Source organism: Octopus bimaculoides, chromosome 5 (assembly GCF_046866305.1).
Source record: "Octopus bimaculoides isolate indiv1 chromosome 5, ASM4686630v1, whole genome shotgun sequence".
NCBI classification, from domain to species: Eukaryota; Metazoa; Mollusca; class Cephalopoda; order Octopoda; family Octopodidae; genus Octopus; species Octopus bimaculoides.
The window spans coordinates 34,534,163-34,545,225 of record NC_142932.1 but is presented as its reverse complement, the minus strand read 5'-3'; the positions used below and the strand labels follow the sequence as shown (position 1 = coordinate 34,545,225).

The following is an 11,063-nucleotide window of genomic DNA, read 5'->3' as shown; positions in this document are numbered from 1 at the left end:
TTTCTAATTTCAAATCCTGTTCGGGTTGACTTCGCCAATCCGCATTCTGGCGTCGATAAAATAAATAGCAGTCAAGGATAGAATTGTGGCGAAATCGTTAGAGCGTCTGGCGGGATGGTTTATGGATGTTTGTTCCTATTCTTGTCCCCTCTATGTTTAGCCCCTTGTGGGCAATAAAGAAATAAGAAACGTTAGCACACCGGGCGAAATGTTTAGCGGTATTTCGTCTGTCTTGGCGTTCTGAGTTCAAATTCCGCCGAGGTCGACTTTGCCTTTCATCCTTTCGGGATCGATTAATTAAGTACCAATTGCATACTGAGGTCGAACTAAACGACTCGCCCCCTTCTCAAAAATTTCAGGCCGTGAGCCTAGAGTAGAAAAGAAAAAACTGTAAACCTCCCTGCGCAAGTTCAATGCTAACTGTAACAATTTAAGGTAAGTTGTTGAGTGGAAGACAACGAATCGCTGGTTGTGTGCAATCACTGGTTTCTAAACGTACAGTTTCCTCTCTGTTCAGCTTCTATCTTCTGCCACTATCTTCTGCTACTACGGCCTTTGCTTATCTAAACTAAATTATTGCTTATCGCTTCCACCTAAGTTCACCTGACATAAACTTCCCTTCCTCCTTTCGACCTCACTCTGTCCCTTTTCTCAGATCCACAATCATTCCTCGTGGGAAATACAATACTCTGGAGTTCTCGCATCATTTCTATTTCTCCAAACATAAAACTTCAAAAATTCAAGGTGAGCAACAACTTCATAAATTGTACCATTCTTGGAGAAGGTCAGCATAGGACTTAGTCGTATCTCCTCATATTTCACAAAGTTATTTGCAAAAAAAAAAAAAAATAGTTGGAAAATAATAATCGATCAATCGATCAAAATCCGTAGCTTAAGAATGTTGTTGTTGTGCAGAAAAAGTAACAACATCGTTCCTCCATTTTCCTGAGATTTTGCAACAAACTTCCTCCATATCACTTCCCTGATGTTGCGCAACAGTTCCTTTAGTGATCTTTCTACACCACTTTTATCTGGGTTTTTACTGGGGATGGCGTGTTTGATGCCTGAAGAATATATTTAATAGATATTGGAACATTAAATACCAAACGCTCTTCTAATATTTAGAAAGAACGCATCACGAAAAAGTTCGCAGTTATAGGTTTTACCTATCAGCTATTAAAAACTGTTGCGTTTAAGAAAGTAATTTATCTTTGGGACACTGATATTTCGGTGAAACTTCATAAGTAAATGTGTGACTTTATTAAATACTAATTCAGGAAAATAAATAACTAACTTTCATGTTGAAAATATTTAATGTTAGTTTCGTATTCTGGCAGAAAGCCATAAATGTGTAAAACTTGGATAAAGTTGATGAAATCGATACCAGAATATGATTGAAATTTTATTTTTATCAGTGCTTTGCAGATGTAAGGTAAATTCCTTAACAGAACGATATGGAGTCACGACGTACAAGAGACTAAACTTTATCCTATAAGCTTTCTGTGACGACTTTCTGGCATTTCCTGAGCGTTTACGTGGTCACTAGATCTGCCAGAAATTGCAATCAAATCTCCTACAAATCATATTCTTCCGTCTCGGAAAAGAACACATCAAAGAAAATATGATATTTTATTCCCTAGTGGGGGCGCAATGGCCCAGTGGTTAGGGCAGCGGACTCGCGGTTATAGGATCGTGGTTTCGATTCCCAGACCGGGTGTTGTGAATGTTTATTGAGCGAAAACACCTAAAAGCTCCACGAGGCTCCGGCAGGGGATGGTGGCGAACTCTGCTGTACTCTTTCACCACAACTTTCTCTCAATCTTACTTCCTGTTTCTATTGTACCTGTAATTCAAAGGGTCAGCCTTGTCACACTGTGTCACGCTGAATATCCCCGAGAACTACGTTAAGGGCACACGTGTCTGTGGAGTGCTCAGCCACTTGCACGTTAATTTCACGAGCAAGCTGTTCCGTTGATCGGATCAACTGGAACCCTCGACGTCGTAAGCGACGGAATGCCAACAACAACAACAACTTTTATTCTCTGAACATCAGTAAAATATGAAATGCGTTTACGTGGTCGGTAAATATGCTAGAGGTTGTGACTAAAACTCCCTCAAATCACACTCTGCCGCCTTTGAAAATAATACATAACATATGATTCTGGATTTTCTGAACATGGGGAAAATACGTGATGGTTACGGTTGAGATTCTTTTGATGAAGGATGTCCTGAAGCCAAGCAAATACAGCAACTAAGACAATATTTGTGGGATTCGGGTGTGGTTGGTTAAACGAATCCCTAAAAATGTATTACTAGTATTTGTAATAATGGTGTTGTCACTGGATAACAAATTCACTCTTTGCGTTGTCTGAAAGCAAAACTGTAAAAGACAAGCGAATTGCCGTAAAGCAAGGCTCTTTCTGCATGTTAGGCCAGTCTAAGGAATATATGTTTGTGTTGACTTTGCAATCGTAATATTAGTTTCAAATTTTGGCACAAGGTCAACAATCTTGAGGGAGGGGTTAAGTCGGTTACATCGATTCCAGTGCTCAACTGGCACTTATTTTATCGACCCCGAAAGGATGAAAAGAAAAGTCGATCTCAGCGGCATTTGAATTGAGAACTTAAATCCGAAAAAATACTGCTAAGCATTTTGTCCGCCGCGGTAAGGATTCTGCCAGCTCGTCGCCGTACGCTTTGGGATCGTAATATCGTTACTAATAATTTGCTACCACGCTCTCGGCCAACCTAGGTTCTTTACTCTCTCCGTTAACGCATTTCTTTCTATTAAGTCCGATGAAGACCAGCTACTGCAATAGCTTAGGATTCAAAGGCCTACAGGTCTTCGATTCTCTTTTAAAAGTATTTTATTCTTTTATCTGTTTCAGTCATTTTACTGCGGCCATGCTGGAACACCGCCTTTTAGTCGAGCAAATCAACCCCAGGACTTATTCTTTGTAAGCCTAGTACTTCTTCTATCAGTGTTTTTCGCCGAACCGCTAAGTTACGGGGACGTAAATACAGCAGCATCGGTTGTCAAGCATATGTATATATATATATATATATATATATATATATATATATATATATATATATATATATATATATATATATATATATATATATATATATATAAGAATTTAAGGATTGGAGAAAACGCATGTTATAATTGCATACCTTATTCCTACATATGTTTCAAAGGATTACAACCTGTGTGATCCATAGGGATCTTTGATATTAAAATTGTAACCTTCTCATCAGGGAAAGCATGGGAATAATCTTAAACGTAAGACATTATGACCGATTATGAAAACAATAGATGGATAAGGTTATGACTTGATTCATTTGAAAAAAACCGTTAGAGAATTGGACGCTGCCGGATATTGGGTTGGACAACACATACCTATAAATGTGTGAGAACGTACATGCATACATAAATACACATACACAAATACACACATATATACATGCATACTGATACACACACATATATATATATATGTATATACATATACATACATATGTGCACTTGTATATACATATATATATATATATATATATATATATATACACACACACATATATATATATATATACACTCATACGTCCACATTTATACATATGCACATACGTACCCACGCATATACAAATATACACATGTGTGCGTGTCCCCATATACACATATGTATCCATCTACATATACACACATGTATAAATAGAAATAGATTCATGCACATACACATAGCTATACATCTACGCCTATTACCTAATGAAATAAACAGATTCGCATATACATATACATACATGTATACATACGTAAACACACGCATGCACATACATACATACATACAAATACATATACATATACATATACATATATATATATACATATATATATATGTGTATATATAAAAGAAAAATGACTCAAGTGTTTTTTTATATATACATACATACACACACCCATATACATACATCCACATATCCATATATATGTGTGTGTGCATGCATACATATACATATACACACACATATATATATATTCGTACACACACACACACACGCACATATATATACACATATATACACATACACACATACATATACATACATAAACACACATACACGCATACATACATATATACTCAAATACCCAAAATTTCAAGGAGTTCCTGCCTTAAAAACAGGAACTAAACCACAGTTATTTTGTGTTCTTTGCTACATTGGTTTCTATTAACCCAATTATTCTATCAGAAGAATTTTTATTCATTAAGATAGAAGAAATACACTTAATTATATATATATATATATATATATATATATATATATATATATATATGTATATATATATATATATATATATATCTGTATGTATATATTTATATTTATGTGTGTGTGTGTTTGTCCCTCCACCACCACTTGACGACCGAACGATATTGGTGTGTTTACGGTCCCGTAACTTAGCTGTTCGGCAAAAGAGACCAACAGAATAAGTAACAGGCTTACAAAGAATAAGTCTCGGGGTTGATTTCTTCGACTAAAAGGCGGTGCTCCAGCATGGTCGCAGTAAAATGACTGAAACAAGTAAAAGAATAGCAAAAACTCACTTTACAATTATCGAGTAGGTATACATTTTGTGAGGATATCCAATATATTTGTCTTTAATTCATTATCCTCGTAAAAACAAAGATCTCAAGATTTTTTATTATGTAGGTGCAGGAGAGGCTATTTGGTAAGTTTGCTTCTTAACCACATAACTCCGGGTTCAGTCCCATTGCGTAACATCTTGGGCAGGTGTCTTCTACTATAGCCTCAGGGCGACTGAAGCATTTTGAGTGGATTTGGTATACGGAAACTGAAAGAAGCCCTCGCATATAGATACGTGCGTGTCTTTGTGTCTGTATTTGTCCCCCGCCGCCATTTGACAACCGGTGTTAGTGTGCTTACGTCCCTGTAATTTAGCGGTTCGGAAAAAGAAACTAATAGGATAAGTACCAGGTTTTTTTTAAAAAAATGAGTACTGGGGTAGGTTCGTTCGACTAAAATTCTTCAAGGTGGTGCCCCAGTATGGCCGCAGTCTCCTGACTGAGGCAAGTAAAAATTAAAAGACATATCCTGGTTACCACAGTTTCGTCGAAATCATTTTCAAACAATCACCACCAGAGTTCCGTGACCGGATAAAGCAATTTACCAATCGTGATTGTGTCAGTTGTCTGCGAATTACACATATTCGGCGATAGTTGTCAAATTTTTGCAGAATGCATGTTGTTCCATCGGCAAAAACAATTTCGATACATTTCATAACGACAGCTGGAAACGATTTGTCGTATTTGTAACAATATGACGGAAATTCGATGGCAACACAGAATGAAATTGTCATTAAGTCTGCGATGAAAATAGAATTAATTTTCCTAATATTGACATAGGCATTACTACTATCAGAATAGTTGCAATCGGCGCTTTTGTAGCATTAGTAAAATACGCGGAGAGCGTTAAGTTACAGTCCTACTGAATAGAAAAACGTAAATCTAAACTTAAAATGGATGTTTTAGTTTGTACGAATAAGAACACTGATATTTATTAGATTTATGATAAACGAAATTTTTATTTTTACCGAAAACAAAAAGCAAATATTGTCGTTACTACGAACGACAAAACATTGAGAGAGTTTGGATGATATTGTTGTTGATGTAATTGTAGCAACAATCAAAGTGCAGTTAGCTGCTCGCTGTGCTACTGACTTCTAATGCCTTTCGTCCTCCGACTGTTCTTTGTCTTTGTGTTGTGAGCTTGGGTTAGCAGCTGTCCGTCTGGCGTCTCGTGTCTGCTCTCTGTCAATGCTGTCTGTGAAGTAGTTAGGGTGTGCTGAATTTATAGTGCCGGATACGCTCAGAGAAAAAGGCGCGAAAAGAGGGAATTTTTGCTAGAGGCAAAGTCGTGATTGGTTAGATTTTTTTTATCACGAGGGTAATATTCTAGCGAATCGCAACATCGGATACAGTGATCTGATTGTTGAATATTCTCGCTACTAGTTTGATAGGCAAGCATTTACGCATCGTGAAATGATTTTCGTTTATTAAAATAATACCGTAACCAGAGTAATTTTTATCTCTTATTATTTATTTGTTCGTTTCAGTCATTGGACTTCGGCCATGCAGGAGCATCCCCAGTGCTTATTTTCTGTTTTAGTTTGGTACTTGTTCAATCGGTCTTTTACCGAACCTATAAGTTAAGAAGACATTAACAAACCAACACCGGTTTTCAAGCGATGGTGGGTAACAAACACAGACACAAATGCATCCCCACACACATAAACACACACACACACACACACACACATAGATACAATATAGTCATACATACATTTGTGCGTACGTATAGAAGCATATAGATACGCACATACCTCTGTGTATGCGTGTGTGAGCGTGTGTTTATGTGTGTGTGGAAAACCGTGGGACTTGCAAAGAAACCTCATCATAGTGTCGATGTGTATTTGTCTTACCACTAAGTAAGACGGTGGACGGAGATTATCAACCAACTATACATTAAATGCACACACACACACACACACACACACATACACACACACTCATGCGCTCGCACACACACACACACACACACATACATACACACATACGCACAAGTTCTTCCCGTATTTTGCTTTAGTCACTTAAAGGAACAGTTTGCCTCAGATTAATTAGCATGACCTATTCAATTAACCCGTCCCCATGATTTAGAGATTCGGCAAAAGAGATCGATAGAATAAGCACCAGGCTTTAAAGACACATAACACTGTAATGGATTCGTTTCACAAAAGTTCTTCAAGGCGGTGCCCTATCATGGCCGAAGTCTAATGAATAAAACAAACGCAAGTCAAAGACTATTATATTAACGTCAGTTTGCTATCGGTTAACATTTATTTTCATCGAAAGAGCGTAAAATATTACAGATCGCACGTTAGCTAGAGGTATATCGATTTATTGATCAGAAGCGTATATCCAATCAGTGTCTATTAATTTCTGATTGCCTCCGAACCTGTTGCACGAAAGTATCAAATAATGCATGTAAATGACGCTGGCCCTGTAGCTTGTCATATTCGGAAATTTCTACCTTCAGATTATTTCCCATTATTAACCACTTCCAAAACGAAATACTGCAAACAATTGTTAAGAGGTAAACTGAGTTAGTCTTAGCCGGCTGTGATAAAGAAAGAAGAGGTCTCGGTATACGTAAACAGTTGTGAGTTGTTGCATTCCCATGTTTATAAAGAAAGAAGAGGTCTCGTTATACATAAATAGAAGTGAGGTATTGAATTCCCATGTTTATAAAGAAGCGATCTCGTTATACGTAAACAGTAGTAAGTCGTTGGGATCTTTTTTAAAACGGGGGCCACATTTTTCATTAACGAAACACTTTGAAACTTGGAACACTGGTAGAATGTGTCATATAAAACATCTTTTTCTCTTAGTCTTCTTAAAAAAAAAAAGAAATCCATAAATTATTCCATGTTAAAGTTGTCGTATGTCTGTAATTTCAACCAATCACTGACGTCCATTCAGCCGATATACATTAAGTGCCGACTACATAAACAAACGATTCTGAAACAATTAACCCTAGGGTTAGGGTTAGGGTTAAAGCAAATTTAAAATGAAAAAAGCAAATAAAACGAAGAATCGTTTGTTTATGTAGTCGGCACTTAATGTATATCGGCTGAATGGACGTCAGTGATTGGTTGAAATTATCGAAATAACACAATTTTTTACATGAAATAAATTCGAATACAAAAATATTTTTCTGTTCTATAACACAAAATAGATAAGTATACGAAGTTTGAAAGTCTTTCGGTACCAAAAACACTACGTAAAACATTAATGAAAAATGTGGCCCCCGTTTTAAAAAAGAGCCAGTCGTTGCATTCCCATGTTTATAAAGAAAGAAGAGGTCTCGGTATGCGTAAACAGTAGTAAGTCGTTGAATTCCCATGTTTACAAAGAAAGAAGGGATCTCATTATACGTAAACAGTAATGCGTTGTTGAACTTCTATGCTTATAAAGAAAAATACGTAAACAGTGGTAAGTTGTTCAATTCCTATGTTTATAAAGAAAGAAGAAAACGCGTTATACGTAAACAGTGGTAAGTCGTTGAATTCCCATGTTTATAAAGAAGAGGCATCGTTATACGTAAACAGTAGTGAGGTGTTGAATTCCCTAATGCAAGTGTCTTCTACTAGAGCCTCGGACCCACCAAAGCTTTGTCAGTGGATTTGGCAGAGGGAAACTGAAAGAAGCCCGTGGTATACATACACACATATATATAAATATATATATATATATATATATATATATAGGGAGAATTCATATATATATACACACATACATACATACATACATACATACATACATACATGCGTGCGTACGTACGTACGTACGTATGTATGTATCAGAAAGTGAGAGGGAAGGAGAGAGAGATTATATGTAATAAAGTGATTTAATATACACACACATTACAGCATTAACTATAGATTCATTTACACAAATATGAACGCATGTTGAGCAGAAAGTTACGAAACTTCGGCTTAAAACGCAAAACTGAAACTAAACTGCCGTTAGTGCGTCTGTGTTGCTATGGAGATGAAATCGGTAAATAATGTCGGTTGGAACAACGACTGCAAAATTTCTTGACACTCGTTCTTTAACCAACAACCAAAACACTGTTTTCTGTGATTCTGACCAGCCTGATGTGATCCTAGCTAGACATTTCTGGCTATCTGTTAAGTTACAGCCTTACATAGAGTCTTGCCTTGTGTCTAATGATATTAAACAGCGACTAGTCACAACAGAGTCGAGAGAACATCAGCTGAAACGGCGACATACTGATTCAGATCTGCTGGAGGAGCAACAACAGGCTGGTAGGTGATACATAAACACACTGGTTCTTCTTCTTGTTGTTACTGTAATTGTTTTGTTTAAAGTTTGCAGCAATCGATCTCACACGGTCTTCCAGCCTTGACCATCCCGTCTAGAAAAAGCTGTATGTTTATTCATTTATTTAAGATTATTTTGCTGCTATTTCTAGCAGGTTGAGCAACCACGTAAAGAATGTGTTATCGGGTTTGGTGGCTCATAAACGGGGCGAAGGTACAGAATACGCACCCTCGGTGTTTAAGGTTAGGGTTAAAATAGATAGATATGTACATAGATATGTACATAGATTGATAGATATGTAGATAGATAGATTAATAGATAGATAGATAGATTGGCAGACAGATAGATAAGCAGATAGACAGATAGAGGGACGGTGGGAGAGAGAAGAAGAGAGAGAGGGAGACAGATAGAGAAATATATATTTCCGTATGTGTGTGTGTGTGTTTAAATGCAGGAGTGTGTGTATATTTGTTTACTGATGTCAAGTAAGGTGTCAATAGCAATCAATCCGATAAGTACCAGACTGGAAAAGTATTGAGTTCAATAATATAATCAATTAAAACCTATGAAAGAAAAGAAGAAATAATTTTCTAAAAAAATATCTAATTGGTATGATTAATTACTCGTGGTCAGTATCTGCATGAATATGTTAATATTAACATATTTAATGAAGCAAAAATAATAATGTAGCTAAAAATGATTTTTTTTTAAAATGATACTGGTGTGGCTGTGTGGTAAGTAGCTTGCCTCCCAACCACATGGTTCTGGGTTCAGTCCCACTGTGTGACACCTTAAGCAAGTATTTTTCTACTATAACCTCAGGTTGACCAAAGCCTTGTGAACGAATTTAAATGGAAACTGAAAGAACCCCATCGCATATATGCATGTGTGTGTGTGTTTCTCTATGTTTGTCCCCCAGCTTCAGGTTCACCAAAGCCTTGTGAACAAATTTGGTAAATGGAAACTGAGAGAAGCTTATTGCATACATACATGTATATATGTGTGTGTGTGTTTGTTCCCCACCACTGTTTGACAGCTGGTGTCGGTGTGTTTACATCCCTGAAACTTAGCACTCCGCCAAAACAGACCAACAGAATAAGTACCAGGCTTTAAAAAAAAAAAAAAAAAATTGGTGGGGTTCAATTCATTCAGCTAAAATTTCTTCAGGGCCCAGCATGGCCACAGTCTAATGACTGAAACAAGTTAAAGATAAATATCTAATGCAGTAAAGAAAGTACAGGATGTTTCAAAAAATTTGATATCATTTGTGATGTAAACATCACAGAAACTGCACAGTGAGGAGTGGCTGTGTGGTAAGTAGCTTGCTTACCAACCACATGGTTCCGGGTTCAGTCCCACTGCGTGGCACCTTGGGCAAGTGTCTTCTACTATAGCCTCGGGCTGACCAAATCCTTGTGAGTGAATTTTGTAGACGGAAACTGAAAGAAGCCCGTCGTGTATATATATGTATATATATAAGATGGGCTTCTTTCAGTTTCTGTCAACCAAATCCATTCACAAGACTTTGGCTGGCCGAAGGCTACACTGGAACTGAACCATGAACCATATGGTTCGGAAGCAAACTTCTTAACACACAGCCTTGCCTAGAGGAATGCTTTACTATAATGTACATACATTTAATATAATAGACAGATAGAAATTTTAATTTTTGCTTTTTATACTGATTGCATCTCTGAGAAATTAATCACTTTAATTTATTTTATAAAGTATGCAACTTTTTCAAACCTCATTGAGTGCAACGTTGTATCTTTTAAAGGCTCGGCTCTCTCATCACCACTTCTGCAAGTTCAGTGAAATATATGCTTGCCCAGATGAAGTCAAATAAGGCTGAAATATCCCCAGAGTTGTTACCCTTAGTTACCAAAAAAGACTTATATAATATTAACCCTTGACCTCATATGTTTTCTTCACCAGATAAATATTTCTAACTACATATTTGATGCTGACTTCACAGAACAAATAAACTGTAACCTAATGATTTAATACATATTATTGTGTGTGTGTGTTATTTACTCTATTGACCTACTGCACAGTTCATGCCTGGCCATCTAAATTCAAATAATCTTTTTCGTATGTTCGTCAACTTCAATCACAATCTTCCAACACAGTTCTCATGGCTCA

The 11,063-nt window shown here is 36.7% G+C and overlaps 1 protein-coding gene across 3 annotated transcripts in view; it reads left to right on the top strand.

The window, feature by feature from the left end:
- Positions 1–8,571: 8,571 nt before the first annotated feature.
- LOC106873722 (uncharacterized) overlaps positions 8,572–11,063 on the top strand; it is a 57,900-nt gene continuing 55,408 nt past the window's right edge. Inside the window, exon 1 of one of the 3 annotated variants that reach the window (XM_089352161.1) lies at positions 8,572–8,905. In XM_089352161.1, coding sequence (XP_089208287.1) covers positions 8,644–8,905 — 262 coding nt within the window. In that variant the 5' untranslated portion in view covers positions 8,572–8,643. The remainder of the gene's footprint in view (positions 8,906–11,063) is intronic. The other 2 variants (XM_014921198.3, XM_014921199.3) reach the window with 2 other exon arrangements.